The sequence below is a fragment of the Cyprinus carpio genome, chromosome B19 (assembly GCF_018340385.1).
Source record: "Cyprinus carpio isolate SPL01 chromosome B19, ASM1834038v1, whole genome shotgun sequence".
NCBI lineage: Eukaryota > Metazoa > Chordata > Actinopteri > Cypriniformes > Cyprinidae > Cyprinus > Cyprinus carpio.
The window spans coordinates 3,771,996-3,789,234 of NC_056615.1; the positions used below are offsets into that span (position 1 = coordinate 3,771,996).

Genomic DNA, 17,239 nt, shown 5'->3' on the forward strand with positions numbered 1-17,239 from the left:
AGGAAACTCGGAAGCTTCATCTCATTCACATTAGCAGGTACTTGTGCACACTTAATACCATGTTCAAACACAATAAGTTACAAAATCATGCTGAAGTCCTTTGGGAAAACAATGAATTACTGGTGAGAAGATTCTTGTTCAACATGATGAATAAGGGCTGCATGATAATGGTGAAATGGTTGATCGTGATTATTTAACTCTAAAATATAATCGCAACTATTGTCTTTTTCTCTTTTTTACATTTCATCAGAATTATTGCACTTTCATTTAAGCCCAAATCAAGAGAATGTCAACTCGACAGATTTAGTTGCTGCAAACAGCACAAACGACCGCATGAAAGAAAACACAACTTTTATTTAAGCAGAATATCTCAGAGATGTTTCCAGCTCAAAAGTGCTTTTTCCGTAACGTAGAGAAAGCGTGTGTGAATCGTTGCCTAGTTGGGAAGATTAGTGTTGCCCATAATTTTCAATTGAAAGTAGTCTCAGAAAGTAGCTAAAGTCGGTCTAAAAAGTCACTGAATTTGTCGCTAGCAACTGCGTTTCCATTACCCTTCAAATTGCAAGCACTGAAAATGCAAATTGAAAATAAGCTCAATGGAAACATGCCAATTTCGCCCAAAACTCCCATGTATTGCAAAACGTTTATACTCTGTGCATGAGGTGGTTTTTCAGGATGCTAGCTGCATTTTCATTACCCTTCGAATTATGCCAATTGATATTGATTTTTGGATATAAGGATAATTTTTTTTTTTAATGTAAACTTTTGGAAGAACCTCATATGTGGCTGCTTTCCTTGCCATTAATGCTTGAATAACCCCATATTTACACTGCACACGTCTGTGGCGCGTTACGCCTCTGACACAGCCACTGGAGCTGATCACGGCCACTTTAGTCAATGCTCGTGTTTATACCAGTCGCGCCGCAACACGTTTCAGAAGCATCACAGAAGAGGCTTGGATCTACGATGCTTCGCTAAAGATAACGCCTCTGTCTCCTTCTAAAAATAATGGCTAGTGTGGTGGCTACGATATACATAAACCTATCAACATCCGTCACCATGACTTATCGTAAGAGGAAAAAAATCGTTTTAGTCACATAACATCGGTTTATTTTTTTCAACATTTATCAAATATCGCAAAAGATTGGCGCAAATATGTAATAGAAATGCATCGTGACGTTTTTGAAAAAAAAAGAAGCTAATCACTAATAAGGTCTAAAAAGTTGATTAATCTAGTGACAAAGTCGCTAAGTTGGCAACACTGATTAATTAAACCACTGGTCAGAAAATGTATCAATTCAAGAATAGAGCTATGATTGGAGGGGATTTAAACTCTCGACATCAACGGCAACAATGAATGCTAGTGGAGTCTTGATACCAATGTACGATAACGCAAATGACAAACTAACCTGAAACGTTTTCAGGACAAATTACCAGTGGGCAAATATCGCCGACTTTTTCGAAGAGGGGCAGAAACCCTGATCATGATTATAATACAATTCATCGTGCAGCCCTATGACGGATGAAGAATGATTGTGAGCTATATTCTCCAGGCATGCTCTTATTTTTTGCATAAAGATGACTGGTTCTTTGTTTATTGAAGCTTGACCAATGCTTCCCCAATGAGACCTAAAAGAGGCCAGAGAAATGGATCCCAGAGTTCATGTCCACATCGAGGACGACAGTGTTTTTGTTCCATTATTGATGCTCTGATGAAACTCATTTTGGAACTCACTGTTAAGATTGACAATTGTCCTAAAGGCAAGTTCACTCTTGAGACCTTTGTGCTTGTTTACATGGAAACACTTTTCCAGTTTTCCAGTCAGCAATCTGTTAATAGAAGTCCATACTTCATATTTGCTCTCCAGGTTGCAGAGTTGTTAGTAGTCCTCTACAGAAGAATAATATAGCCGGCAGTTTCGTAAACCTGGAGATATTTCTGGGAATATCATAACTGTTTGTTTGAAATCACAACCAAAGCCAAAATCTCATGAGGACAAATTCAAATAATCCAAGGAATGCATGAACATGTACCATCACAGGATGTTGCAGGTCTGATCGCTCAGCGCAGAGAACTGAATTTTGGGTCTCTGTTCTTGGAGTCTTTCCGTCTTGAACTGTGGCTGTGATGAGGTCTTGGAGAGGAGTTGGAGGTCTTGTGGGTGTGATGAGTGGTTTGTTTTGCCTTGGATCTGTGGTGGGAGTGATGTTTGTGAGGGGTGCCGGTCGACTGGCGTCCTCCAGTGGTCTTGGGCGGCACGGGGGCAGGAGATGGGACGATCTCTGGAAGAGTCTCCAAGACGGCCGGCACGGCTTGAGGTTTGGCCTGCGGACAGGAGCTTGTGAGGAGAGGAGATCGAGAGGCCGTTTCCAGCAAACCTTTGGTTCCCTGTGTGCACTGTGGAGGATGATGGGAAAGATGGATGGAGGGTTATGATGGTAATGAAGAACCGGGGACAAGGGAATGGATGTGATAAAGACAAAAAAGGAAGTAGATTCATGTTAGAAAAAGTAAAATATTTTGAGGTGGTTTAAAAGGAAAAGCTTATATAGCTGAGCAGTAAAGCTACAGCCAATCAGATATCAGCGTCACTGATGACTCATGCAGATGATTCATCTTCTGCTATATAGAACTAAATATGACCAACTGAGTCATACTGAAGTGCTCGTACAAATTCTGCTAGAAGAGAACAATGGAAATTAACAGCAGCAAAATCATGAGACTTGCAGATAAGGAGTCAAATCAGAACAGATTAGACAAAATACTATCTTAAAGGGTATTTCACTGAAAAATTTAAATTATATGATTATGTACTTTCCCTCATGTTGTTTAAAACTTATCTTTTTTTTTTTTTTTTTTTTTTTATCTCCCATACATTAAAGGAGATGTTTAGCAGTAGATGTGCTGCACAAAAAAAACAAGGGCTCTAAAATGAGACTAATTAACTGCAAATTTAACAAAAAACGCACCAGTGTCTCCTGCTACACGCAACAAGCACCACACAACCCGCATGTTTAATTCACGCAAATGTGATTCTTAAAGGTCCACTATGCAGACAGTTTAAGTTGTTTGTAAACATGCTAACTTTTTTTTTTTAAGATTAAAGAACAAATGACTTTGCAAGCAATTTTAGCCACCTTCACGCTTATTTGCTTAAAAATATATATATTATTTTTGTCGAGACAGAAATTAGTGGAGGTTTCCAAGCTTTGAAATAACCAGAATATGACTTACATCAGTCTATTTGCTAATTATTCTCATATGACAATGTGTAGTTAAAGATGCATATTGTAAAAAATAAGGAATCAGTAATACGATCTAAAGCACTTCTAAAAAAAAAGAGTGAATAATACTGTGAATAATGTAAATAATGTTTTTTTTCTTGTTCCTCTCACAAAGCTATGGCATGCCTAAAAATCTAGATCATATTGATTGATCATTCTGATTTACTGAATTTATTTTAATGATAATTTTACAGGAAAAAGGACTGTAATGCTTTAACATGCATTCATTGTATGAAAAACAAGAGCTTGGGCATTCTGCTAAACATCTCCTTTTGCTATCCACAGAAAGATTTGGAACAACATGAGGGCATAAAAATGACTTTTATGTTTGAATGAATTTCCCTTTAAGATTTTGGTCCATGGCATGATACTACAGCTTGTGTAGTAGTACCAGACTGACTAAATGAAAGTCAAAATATATATATACACAAACGAAACATGAAATAGTGGTTAGTGGTCAGAATGGGAGGAGGAGGAGCAGTGCTGATTGTGTGCTGATGCTGTAAAACATCAGACGTCGAACATCAGCACTATTAGCTCTGGCAGCAGCACTCATTCAGGCAGCATGCAGACCGAAAGCACGTGGAGCCAATGTGACGCCACCTACAGGAATTTATCAATGCACCCCAAAAAACACACCCGCCTGAGTCTTACCAACCTCCCCACAATCCCCTACTTCTGCCCACTGAACCATCAGCCGGCACAAGACAGGGCGAAATCCAGGCAATCTTTCTCCTAAACACATGCACACACACACACACATATAGAGGACAAGGGTTAATGTGCTAAGACCGATAAGTGTAACAACACTAATGTGCACTAATGCATCAGAACATGCCAGGAAAACATACGCAACAAAACTCGATACCTACATACTCAAAACAACAAATATGCATGCAGGACAAGAATTCTGTGGTTTAGTTTGAAAAATATTTATTTAACATTCAAATGCGTTTTCAATATATACAAGCACAAATATGTTCAAAAAAGTACAAAATGTCAGCAATGTTCTTAATTTTAAAAAAGATCAGGGATTTGAACCCATGCATTTATAATACATAAAATCCCACAGGGAAATGCAAACTATACATGCAAACTATTTCACAATATATGCCCATGCACACAGTCACCACCACACGTCTAGTGTGAGTACTGGATCCCTACACTACTGTGCAGAGACGCATTAGCACCTTAAGTTTACCTGCATTTTTTTCTGTAAATCCAACTGATATTTTTCCATAGTTTAATAGAAGTCATATTTACCATAGCTATTTATTTTGGACTTCACAGAACAGGATGACATGGACTTTTCCGCCAAGTGACAACCAAAGAAAAGTACATAAACAACACTAGAGCTTTTAGCTGTTGGTTTGTTTGTTCACTGAAGAGAGGCACTTTTGTTTTGGTGACAAGTTCAACATCTGAGTATAAACCAAAAAGATCTGAAAAAAACGTTGATAAACAGTCACAAGAAAATACAAAAACTAAAAACAAATGAGTTGCTTGTTTGTTTTAACCAAACAACCTTAATTATACAAACAAACAAACCGCTTGAGTTGTTTTTACATGCTCAGATTATACTGAAAACAAACAACTTTAATAATTTAATGAAAAATAAACAACATTTGAGAGGCGTTTGCTTATACTCAGATGTTTTTTTAAAAGCACCATTGTGCATCATACACTCACAAGACTTTGAACCACCGAAGAGCTTCAAAAATAAACACCACCACCTGAAACTACAGCGTCTTTCCTGCTCACAAACTGTGAATTCTACCTAGTGTCACAGGAAGCCAAAAGTTTCATTTCCTTTTTTTGTAATAAGATCATGACAGCTACACCCATTGCCCTATAAACCATATAAACTCAAACCCATTGATCTACAAGGGAGCCAAACCATAGAGAATGAGTACATAAACATGTATTTCCCTTTCAAACTCAAAGTAAACAACACAAATCTTATCTATATAAGTGACTTTAACCAAGGCGGCACAGCCGTGACAGCTCTCCTCAACACCAAACAAATCTGAGACAGCCGCACTTGGCCGTAGCCCAGCGAGTCGAACGCTGTCTGACATCTAAATGAAGGGTGCGACCCATGCCAAAACACAACGCAGCAAGAGGAGAAAATGCTGGCTTTGGATAAGACACAGGAAGTCAGGCTGTTGAGTGGCTCTGAATGGAGATGGCAGGTTGCTGTACGGTTACGACCGGGGGTGGAGGAGGAGGAGGTCGGCCTGAGGTGACTGCTCGTCCTACCATGTTTATGTCGTTTTTAGCAGCCGGGAGTTCGATTTCCACAGGTCTGGTCTGGACCGAGTCATCGGAGGGCACAAAGCCTCGCCTGTCAATCAAACTGACAAGACGAGAGGAGGCAAAGGAATTACAACAAAGCCAGAGTGATAAACAGAGGCTACATGTTGTGGATAGTTTTTACTGGCATACATGGTCACTCATCTACACACGTCTCACCTGGGCGGCATGGGTCCACAGAGCACAGAACAGCAGTTTTTGATAATGCTGTTGTAACTGTAAGGATTTCCAACGTCCTCATTTCCACTTTTCCCTGACCAGGAGCCTTTAATCTGTAATTCGGACACAAAAATACACATTCAATCCATGAAATATTTATGCCTGCATAATAATAACAATAATAATTAAAAAAAATAATAATAATAAAACGTATTTGTGTGCATTTTCTATGGTGGCCGAGAGAGCTCAATGTGCTGCACAACTTTACACAAGCAAAAAAGTTTGACAACACATGCTGCAAATACTGTATTTATATTTGGATGTGTTGTGAGTATTCGCAGATCATTTTTGTATTTGGTTATGTAAGTATTTTCAGTGTTTATGTATTGGGATGTGTGTGAGTATTTGCAGCGTGTTTCTGTATTTGGTTATGTCAGTATTTTCAGTGTTTCTGTATTAGTTTGCATTGTGAGTATTTGCAGCATGTTTCTGTATTTGGTTCTGTAAGTATTTTCAGTGTTTCTGTATTTGGTTCTGTAAGTATTTTCAGTGTTTCTGTATTTGGTTCTGTAAGTATTTTCAGTGTTTCTGTATTTGGTTCTGTAAGTATTTTCAGTGTTTCTGTATTAGTTTGCATTGTGAGTATTTGCAGCATGTTTCTGTATTTGGTTCTGTAAGTATTTTCAGTGTTTCTGTATTTGGTTAAGTATTTTCAGTGTTTCTGTATTAGTTTGCATTGTGAGTATTTGCAGCGTGTTTCTGTATTTGCTTGTGTTGAAAGTATTTTCAGTGTTTCTGTATTTGGTTGCATTGTGAGTATTTGCAGCATGTTTCTGTATTTGGATGTGTTGTGAGTATTTGCAGATCATTTCTGTATTTGGTTCTGTAAGTATTTTCAGTCTTTCGGTATTTGGTTATGCAAGTATTTTCAGTGTTTCTGTATTTGGTTGCATTGTGAGTATTTGCAGCATGTTTCTGTATTTTTTTTGTGTTGTGAGTATTTGGAGAGCATTTCTGTATTTAGTTGCTTTGTGAGTCTGCAGCATGTTTCTGTATTTGGTTTTGTATTTGCAGCACGTGTTGTTACACTGATGGAAATGTTTTCTCAATTTGCTGGTGTTTTCTTGTATTTGCAAGGTTTTATTTAATTTTTTTTTTTTTTTTGCATTGTGTGGTGTTCTCTCAGCCACTGTTATTCATAAGTTCCATTCATTTTGCAGTTTTATCTAATAAACTTAATTCAGTCATACATAAATCAAACTGTAAGACTTATATAACAGTACTAGCAAAACTGAATGTGTTTTAAATATACACTAACCAGATTTATATATTTAATGCAGATCAATAAATCCAGTTTGTCAATCTCATAAATTTATCTAACCGAAAATTGCTTGTTTCACAATTAATCATTACTAATTTTAAACGTCATCAAAACAAATCATACGTTTTTACTGTATTAAATGATTTCACAATTAACAGATTTATGATGATTCTAAGCAATTTCAATCAAGAATTTTGAAAACAATTATTTATGAATGTGAAACTTGTGCCATGTTTTTTTTTTTTTTTTTGTGCGACTAACAAATATAAGCATCACAAAGTTTATAAATTTACGACAAAGCAGTGCAATTCAAATGGTATAAAAAATATCTTAAATTTAACCTAAATTGCTGAGTGTATTAGAGGTAAAAACAACTTTTACACCTCTTTAAGTTATGAAAGGAAAACACTTACATCCTCATTGGTAGTAAGATTTGCAGCTACCAGGTATGTATGGAAGCCTGAGAGGCCCACAATGGACCAAACTGAAAAGAAGCAAACCACTAGCTCAAGAGCAGTGAAGAAAGTAAAGGAAAACTTCCGAATTTGCACCAATAATGAATATTAATAGCACACAGTACAGGAATAGTCTGGGTCATATAATACTATCACAAATACTGTATTTTAAATTTTTTTCCAGTATGACTTGCACCATAGATTTACATTGGAAGCACATTACAACAAACCAACCCAATTTTCATTTGTTTTTATAAACTGATGCACAAGTAGAAATTATTTTCTGTCATTTCTTGTTCATTGAACTCCACTTGTATTTAACCCAGCACATTCCCTTACGGCAATAACAGACTTTCTGTAAGTTAAACATCTGAAATCAAACAACAAATGAAAGGATATCTGGCAGGACTCGCTTGGAGAGCGACAACCAACCCATTTCCTCCTTGTGACCCTATAAAAGAGAGCATTAGTCACTAAAAGCTTTTATCAGATCTTAAGCCATTTCAATCCAATAAGAGATTCACATGGCCTCTCAGCGGCTCATTTGGCATCTGTGCTTGCCTTTATAAGTACAGCATAGTGCAAACAAACCAACTCTTTGACATAAACACTACCAGTCTATTATCTGGACACATCTAACTGAATTAAATGGTTTATGCTTAAAAAACGGAAATAAGTTTTGTCTAAATTGTTCCAATTTGGAACAATGGAACAATGTTATAATGTTACAATTTCTTTTTTTTTTTTTTTTTTAAACCAACAACTCCTTCAGTGCTGTTCAAACACATCCCATGATGCACCTCATGAAGTAAGTGTCTCTATTATAAGTTACACTATTATTCAAAGGTTTTTGGTTGGTATAATTTTTTACAGAAAATACAGTAATATTGTGAAATATTATTACAATTTAAAATAACTGTTTTCTATTACAATATATTTTAAAATGTAATTTATTTCTGTGATCAAAGCTGCATTTTCAGCATCATTACCCCAGTCTTCAGTGTCACATGACCCTTCAAAAATAATTTAATGTTCTTGTTTACTGCTCAAGAAATACATTTTATTATTATCTTTTATTAGCATTTGAAATAGAAATCTTTTGTAACATTGTAAATGTCTTTAAATGTCACTTTTTAGAACTACTCTGGTTACAAAGAGCTCTTAACTAGAAAGTGACATGACCTCACTGAAAGGATGTTAAATTCACACACCACTCAGCGATGTATATATTTGTTTGAGCTCGCAGATACAGAAAGGGTTGTCAAGGAAATTGAAATGACACATACTGAGAGCCAGGTGTGTGGTTGCACAACCGAAGATGAAGGCCGTGAGGAAAGACAGCGAGACGATGAAGGTGTAGAAGAAGCGATAGTTTCGTTTTCCCACACAGTTGCCGACCCAGGGGCAGTGATGATCGAAGCGCTCTGTCAAACACACACGACAGCGGCTCCTGATTTATCACAACAGGAATTGAAAAAGGCTGCTGGCTTAAGAACAAGTGAGAACTTCAGAGATCATGCAAACCGCTTCATAAACCTATCGCTATAAATAACAGCTAATCTGAGAAGGATAACATCCTACATAGATTCACAAGCAGAAGAGTGTGAAAACTGCACACGATAAACACACTGGCAATTAATATTGAATGTTAGGAGTAGTGAAGGAACGGTGAAGTAAAAAAATTATAAATTTTCTTCATAGAGGAATTGATTCTTAACTAAATTACAAGCACTTAAAGACAAAGCTATTGTGAGCTACAGTCTTGTTAATCAATGCAATATGCATTTGCTGAAACCAACCGATTTAAATTTGATCGTGTCAGTTGCAATGCTTCATGGGACTGTACTTCTTTTCCCCCATTTAAAGCCATCAAACCACACAGTTTTGATCCTTTGTTTCATTTTTTAAGACACTCAAAGCATGTGGCTTTAGATTAGGGAACACATTCACTATTAACTAGCAGTTCATGAGCTCTTCTAGATGATGGGCACATGTTGCGTTCACAAATGCGCATTACAGAGTCTCAAACTCAGAGCAGATGCAGAGCTGAGTTCATGCGGAGCAGCATTTACTGTGAGGCGCTGAAAATGAGCTGCTCATGAGTAAATAAACAGTTGTGCTCTTCCCTCTGAAACACGCAGCACATATAGTATATTGAATTAAACTACAGCCTTTGCAGTTTGTTTATCCCACTAAGCCATATCGCATTTCCAATTTTTATTTCAGTTTATAGTGCAGCCCTAGCAGGCATCATTGCACACACACACACTGCAATGTGGCTCCAGTTATATCTGAGCCAGTGATATCTCCTGCACATCAAACAATGCTAATGCACTTAGACAGATGAACTGATATGAACTGATAATGCATACCTGGAGTGCAATATAAGCAGCTTTAGATGCATGATTTGAATGTTAACTTGTAACCTCTAGTATGAGCAATAGTGATAATGACACTTGCATTAGCAATGGCCACTAATAATTATCATTAAAAGCAGCCTCAGATCTGCTGCACACTTCTGGAAGCCAATCTCACCCACACAGTTGTCACACAGGCTGCAGTGGGAGGTGCGCGGAGGCCGGAAGATCTTGCAGGTGAAGCAGTACTTGAGTTTAACCACCTGCTGGTTGATGACGACCTCCTTCGTGCGCGGCGGGGGCCGGTAGGATGAGGACAAGCCCGTCGGGTTGTCTGCCAGAGAGAAAAACACATTTCCAGCAGAGGATGAGATGTCAGGGAGGAATTTCAGTAACAAACATTACAGAAAACAACTAAACTCTCATTCTGATTTGTAAAGGCTCTTTAGAGTTTGCTCTAAACAGCTGATACATTTCCTGTCTTTTGAAATTAGTTGAACACTCGCACTAGAAAAACAAAACCACTGGTGCACCGGAGAACTGCTTGTGTTTTAAGCTTTAAAAAAAATCCATTTAGTGTAATTATTAGAGCAATGCGTTATTTAAAGGTACTACTTCACACGAAAAAAGATGCATTAATAATATGCTAAATTAAAAGCATTAAGCAAGGAGACAATCAAAAAAAAAAAAATAAATAAACTTGTCTCAGGAAAAAAAAAAAGATTTTTGGATTTCTGGTTGCATAAGTCACACAGAGTAAAAGAATCTGTAAAATAAATGCACACCACCTTATGATGTTTCATACTGACTAAACTAATTTTAAACTCACTTTTAATATTTTGCTATCATGATGAAAACAGAGATGTGTTCCAGTTCATTAAAGCAGAGACACACAAGACACTAAATTTATTCTAACATGATTATAAAGATGGCAACAGATGCAAGTAAATGTGATCCCCTCAACAAACAGTAAAGCACACTAATAGTTCAGAGACTTACAGACTGTTCACACGAAACGAGGTTTTGTATTTGACTGTGCTGATTTTTTCATTGTGCTTCTATGCAAACGTGTTGCATCTTTAGCAGTCTTGCGAATGGCACACAGTGGTCTAAAAACTTGGCACATGACAAAAAAAAAAATTGCTACTCTGCTTTTTTTAAATTCCACTCCACTGTCTCTCAAAACACACACACACACAATGAAGATCTATAGATAATTAAGTTGCTTCTTTTAAATTTAAGAACACTGCAAAAGATGACACCCATTTAGCAAAAAGCAGCAATTAATGACCCCTTAGAGCCGGTTCACACACTGAGTTTTTGCATTTAAAATGGCAGATGCATGAAAGTGAATTGGAAAAATGTGATTAAAAGTTTTGCATTGTTTTTGAATGTGAACATACACGGTGCATCATTTGCAGTGTCTCAAGCATTGCGTTCTTTAAACACGGCACATTAGTCAAAAAGATGTTTAAAAGACAACTTTTTAAAAACTTTTAATTCCACTACACTGTGTCTCACAGTTTTGCATTTAAAGACAAGATTTACATATATAAAAAAAATAAAAATTAAAAAGGTCTACAGATAATAGCTTTAATTTAAAGCTGTGTCTGTTAATTAGAGAACTGCATTTCTGGAACGCTGCAAAAGATGTGAAAAGTGAGTGCAATGGTCAAAGAAATGCATTTAGTGAAAAAGCAGCACAGTGAAAACACATTGTGTGTGAACGACCCCTTGGAGACAGTTCAACACACATATATAACACACATAAAAACCATGAGTGTCTAGAGGTGTAAAAAGCAAGATCTAGAGACGCGTTCCTAAAAATCTGAACTTATTTGATTGCATGTTTTTAGAAGATCTTGTCATGTGAGACGCTGCAAAAAACACAAGAGTCAAAGACATCCATCTAGTGCATGTTTACACAAAGAAGTGCAATGGAATGCAAAAACATGTTATGTGTGAACAGCCTCTAATCTGTGATTTTCTGTCAGTGCACTAGAATGTGACGTTTTTTTTTTGTTTGTTTTGTTTTTTTACACATGCTTTATTCCAATCCAGTCAAACACATCAGCTGATGTACACAGTGACTGATCCTCAAATTAAGGTGGACCAATAGTGCACAACACAACAAAATTAAAAAAGCAAACATAAGCTCACAACACAATGCAATTAAGCCACAACACAACAGAAATGCTCCCAACCACTAGGGGGCAGTGAAACACAGATTTTGTTGTGGCGTCTCAAGGAGTGACTGATCTTAATGTGTGTCATTTTTTTTTTTTTTTTTTTTTTTTAATGAACAATGTGTTTTTACTGAATGTTTTGATATCCTGGTAATCTTCATGTATCGATTCATGAATCGAGCAGAAAATAAATCAATATTATTTTCGATTTGGAAAGTTTAGCTCTGGGCAGCGTTCAAGCGCAGCCCCACAAAATGGACAATACATTGTGAACTGAAATAACATCATGGAGCAAGCAGCGTTAAAACTAATCAGTTTCTGCAGACCAACTGCCCCCTAGTGGTTAGGAGCATTTCCGTTGTGTTGTAGCTTAATTGCGTTGTGTTGTGAGCTTATGTTTGCTTTTTTTAATTGCGTTGTGTTGTGCATTAGGGCTGCACAATTAATCGAAATTAAATCGTAAAGGCAATAATTCGTCATTAGGCAGAAGCTGTGATTGTTATGTGTATCTTTCAGTGAAGCACAGTTCTGTGATCAGCAGTAAATCTCCATCCAGAGGCCAAAGGGTGCTCTCGTGCTGAAAATCCAAATATTTCATAATCCTACGATTATATTGTCTGCGATTATGAACGTGATTTTGCATAGCTTGTCAGAGAACTACGGCTCTGTGTAATAAATGCTGCTCCATCCGAAAGCACATGATGGAGATTTACTACTAATCACAGAACCGGCTTTACTGACAAAAATTGCATGACAATCACAATTAATCAAGTTTGACGCGGTCACAGAAAACGCCGTCACAGAAAAAAAAGACACATCATGCACTTCTCAGTTCCTCACAAACAAGTCAATCTGAACCACTTGAGCAGAGCAGAAATTCTATTATCATGATTATTTTTATTATTGTTAAAACTAATAACTGCAGCTCTAGGACTAGCAGATTATATTCCTGTTTGGAGGACATCTAAAATAATGGATGAGTCTGCACCGCAATCATGTGACCTTGTTTAGAGAGAAATATACCTCTCACTGCAACAACCAGACGTGAATGTGCTTCTACTGAGCAGGTGAATATCTCAGTTTGAGTTCTGGGGGAGTGTGTGTTCATGACAATCATCCTGTCATGTGACAGTCATCCTGTCAGAGCCGTCCTCTGTAATTAGGACAGAATGTCCCCTTATTTGTCATGGATAAGATGAGATGGCAGCACGTCCAGTGCAGTTCAAAGGCTTATTCAGGGCCTTGGCGTGCAAATTTCTCTGTTAGAAGCCAAAAAAAAAAAAAAAAAAAAAAAAAATTTAATTCCCAAATCAAACCAGCTCAGGCACATCTCTCAAACAAGGTTATTATTTACCTTTATGCATTTAGCAGACACTTTTATCCAAAGTGACTTACAACAGATGAAAAGGGCCAACAATATCCATAGCAAACAATGCCAGGTTTGTTAGAAAAGATCTGCTTTCCAAATCATGGTCACATTAGCAAAAATGTTGCAAAATTTTACAAACAAAGAAAGGTCAATTTTTCCATTAATATTAGTGGCATAATGCATGAAACTCCGCTGACTCCGAGATCACCTCCAAAAGACGACTATATTTTGCCAACTGAATTTCATTACACAAAGGTAAGTGTGACTGCAAATTTACAAAATTTGTAAAAGATGAAACCTTGCGGAAAAGATGCAGAAACTTTGACAAACTTTTGCAGACAAAAAGGTTGACCGTCTGTTGTTAACAGTTACGTGATATATGAAGTGCACACAGAAGTCACTTTCAAACCAAGCAGCTTCCAGATGATCAATGCAGCAAATCCACGGGACCAACTTGAACCCAGTGCAAAATTAGCATTAGGAAACCTTTCACACTCGTGCAAAATTCTTAATCCAAACGGATTCTTTGCCCCATTCATTACACAGACACAGGTCAGATAACTAATAATAATTACATTTCAAAAACTAGTTGTTTTTTTCTCAACCTGTTCACAATTTACATATAAAATGCAACACACAATGGAATTAAAAAAAAAAGGCTACAGATGTGTTTTTTAAATGTTGAAATTTTTGTTTACGTGAACAGCAAATTTTTATGAGGTCTTATGCGAAATATGCTACAAACGACAAAGTCAACGGTCAAAGACGTCCATCTAGTGCATGTTTACAAATGCATCATATAAATAACAATAATTACATTTCAAAAAATTACTACAAATTTATTTGTCAACCAACGTTATTTCTGTCCATACACTGTATATAAAAAAATAATAATAATAATAAAAAAAAATTGTTTCCAAAAGTGTTTGTGCTGCCTTAAAACTTTGGTCAACTTGAAACAGTTGAAACTATTTATTAAATTTTTTTTTTACAGTGTAGTCTATTTAAATTTTTTTATTTATTTTAAATCTGGAATAAGATGATTACCTTCCTATATCTGTATGCATGACATAATGCATTTGCCAAAATGTAGAAGCAACAGAGCACACTGCACTGAGCCCTCCATCCCATAATGCAATGCCCTAGTCTTGACCTTACACATGCAGAGTGACGAATGAAGCAGCAACAGACATCTCCTTCTTAGCTCACTATATAATCAACTCTCAAAAGACATATAGCCAAACCTAGATTAAAAATGCAAAGCAATCCAATGCATCTCTGTGGAAGATAACTGTATGCAGTGAGCAGTGCACTAGTAATCCGGAGACGGGTGCTCCCTCACCGATCTGTTTCTCGATGTCTGCGGCCTCCTCTGGTGTGGCCCGGGGCAGGATCCCCGGATCCGTGAATCTGGTCTGGAGGAGAGAGATGATCACAAACACAAACAGGACCCCTCCGATGGCCGGGATGCAGCCGGTGAGGTGCTCCACCAGGAACGGGCAGCTGGAACCACACAACACCTCAGTCAGCAAAACACTGAGGCTTTAAAATACTGCGCTGCTCCATTAAACTGGAACAGCTCTCACGATCCCACATCTAACGCTAAACAAACACCCTATAAAGAGAACGAGCGAACTGATGTCTGAAGTGTTGCAGAGCATTGGAAATAAACATAATAACATAGCGATCTGAACATCAGAATCCAACTCAGTTTCTACTTAATGTGCTGCATCCACAGGGAAGAGCTTTAAAATTAAGCTGCTTGATTAACACCAAAATGAAATGAGCCACATTTAAGTAACCATACATTGTTAATTAAGTCCCTAAAATACAAATAATGTCCTGAGAGAGACAGTACCTTTCATCACTGTACACATCTGTTACACGTTTTGCTCCAGTGAATATATAATAGTTCATTCTCAGTTTATTATTGTTGCCTACTGAATATTTAGTTACTATTATTATAACAATTAAGGTACTGAATGTAGAGTACATATAACAGAAATTAGCTATATATTTGTCACAATGGAAACCTACTGTTTATCTTGTAGTCGCAGTTCAATATTATCTTCATTACGTAGTCTATGCTTGAGTTAAAAATGAAAATACTTTCATTTCTATTTCCTTTTCTTTCTTCTGTGAACACAAAATGAGATTTCTTGAAGAGTGCTGGCAAGCAGTGCTGGGTCGTAACTGATTACATGTAACCTGGATCACATAATCAGACTTTAAACAGCGGGGGTCAGTATTCGTAATTAGATTAGATTACATAAAATCTGGTATTTACATGATAACATTATTCACTTTACACAAAACAGCAATACATTATTCATAATGCACTCATTTTCCTTTATTCTATTTTTTCACCTTTTAAATTTTAAAGTCAAAAGTAATTGAAAAGTAGCCTGATTTTATTACCTAAAAGTATAATGCATTGCATTACACTCACAACTTCTGTAATGTACTTTGTAATCAGTAATCGACCCAGCACTGTTAGTGACCACACAGGCCTGGACAGACAGACAACTCTTTATATTAGCCTGCACACACGAAAGTCATGCGATTTTATAACGACATGAAGGTGAACTAATTATGACAAGTGAACTGTTCTTTTAATTTGTCGCGTGCATCAAGGAGACGTCTATCTGACATCTCCAAGACCTATTTTTAAGAGAGTGTTTGCTACGTGTGCTATCTAGCTTTAATTAACAAACACGTCCTAATTTAAGGGCATTTTGAAGCAGGTGTGTAAAGCATCTGCTGCGCACAAACGTCTTTCAGATGTCAGATTTACAAACATTCTGAATCATAAGCATCTTAAAGACATCTAACAGACGTCTATTTGACATCTAGAAGGAAATGTAGCCTACAGATGTATTGCAGATGAGCAAAAACTCTTAAAAACATCTTCCAGATGTAAATGCAGACCTCAGATAGATGTGCGCGTGCTATCAGGGCCAGATCAAGAGACCTGTAGCAGACATCTTGCAGACAAACACGCTGTAATTAACAAACACGTCATTTGTAAGTCGCTTTGTATGAAAGCATCTGCTAAATGACTAAATGTATGTGTAAGCACGTCCTAATTCAATGGCATTTTGAAGTGGGTGCGTAAATACCCTGATAGCACACATAACGTTACATCTATTGGATGTTTCCTACCAGATGTCAAATAGACGTCTATTAGGTGTCTTAAGGATGTTTAGGATTTAGAATGAATGTAAGACGTTTGCACACAGCTTATGTTTTCCAGATCAAGAGATCTTTAACAGACTTCTTGCAGACGTATCTAGCTTTCATTAACAATCAGGTCCTAATTCAGTGGCACACTGAAGCAGGTGTGTAAACAGACAGCAGCTCAGCACACTTACTCGAATATGAAGAAGAGTCCGCTGGTGAGCACGATGAGCGCCAGTGTGAGCGGCAGCACGCCGCTTTGACGCGCCACGATGATGCGACCGTCACAGCAGAAGCGGTTTTTCCCGGGAAACACCTCCCATTTTCTCCGGGCTCGTTTGGGCATGTGCTCGGGCGGAGGTCGCGGCGGAGGGGTCGCGAGCGCCTGCGGATCTATTTGCTGATATTCGCGGTTTTTCATCCTTCGCGGCGCTCGGCGTCCATCAAGCATCAGCTGCCGAGCGGAGAGATGATGCGCGGGGGCGTCATTCCACGACCGCGTCCCGCTTTATTAGCGAACAGATCGCGATCCGATCGGCGCGCGACGAAACGCGACGGATTTACCAGCACGTGACGTAACGCCAAGTGCAGCGGCGACGTCACACACGCGGCGGCTT

General features: G+C 37.6%; 1 protein-coding gene across 1 annotated transcript in view; it reads right to left on the reverse strand.

The window, feature by feature from the left end:
• Positions 1–774: 774 nt before the first annotated feature.
• Positions 775–17,239, reverse strand: part of LOC109075597 (palmitoyltransferase ZDHHC18-B-like) — a 16,631-nt gene continuing 166 nt past the window's right edge. Inside the window, exons 1-9 of the mRNA XM_042745099.1 lie at positions 16,817–17,239; positions 14,788–14,948; positions 10,069–10,224; positions 8,820–8,957; positions 7,933–7,984; positions 7,492–7,594; positions 5,758–5,870; positions 5,545–5,641; positions 775–2,398 (exon numbers count right to left, since the gene is read on the reverse strand). The exon at positions 16,817–17,239 is cut by the window's right edge and continues 166 nt beyond it. Of these exons, the coding sequence (XP_042601033.1) occupies positions 2,063–2,398; positions 5,545–5,641; positions 5,758–5,870; positions 7,492–7,594; positions 7,933–7,984; positions 8,820–8,957; positions 10,069–10,224; positions 14,788–14,948; positions 16,817–17,073 (1,413 nt within the window). The 5' untranslated portion in view covers positions 17,074–17,239 and the 3' untranslated portion in view covers positions 775–2,062. The remainder of the gene's footprint in view (positions 2,399–5,544; positions 5,642–5,757; positions 5,871–7,491; positions 7,595–7,932; positions 7,985–8,819; positions 8,958–10,068; positions 10,225–14,787; positions 14,949–16,816) is intronic.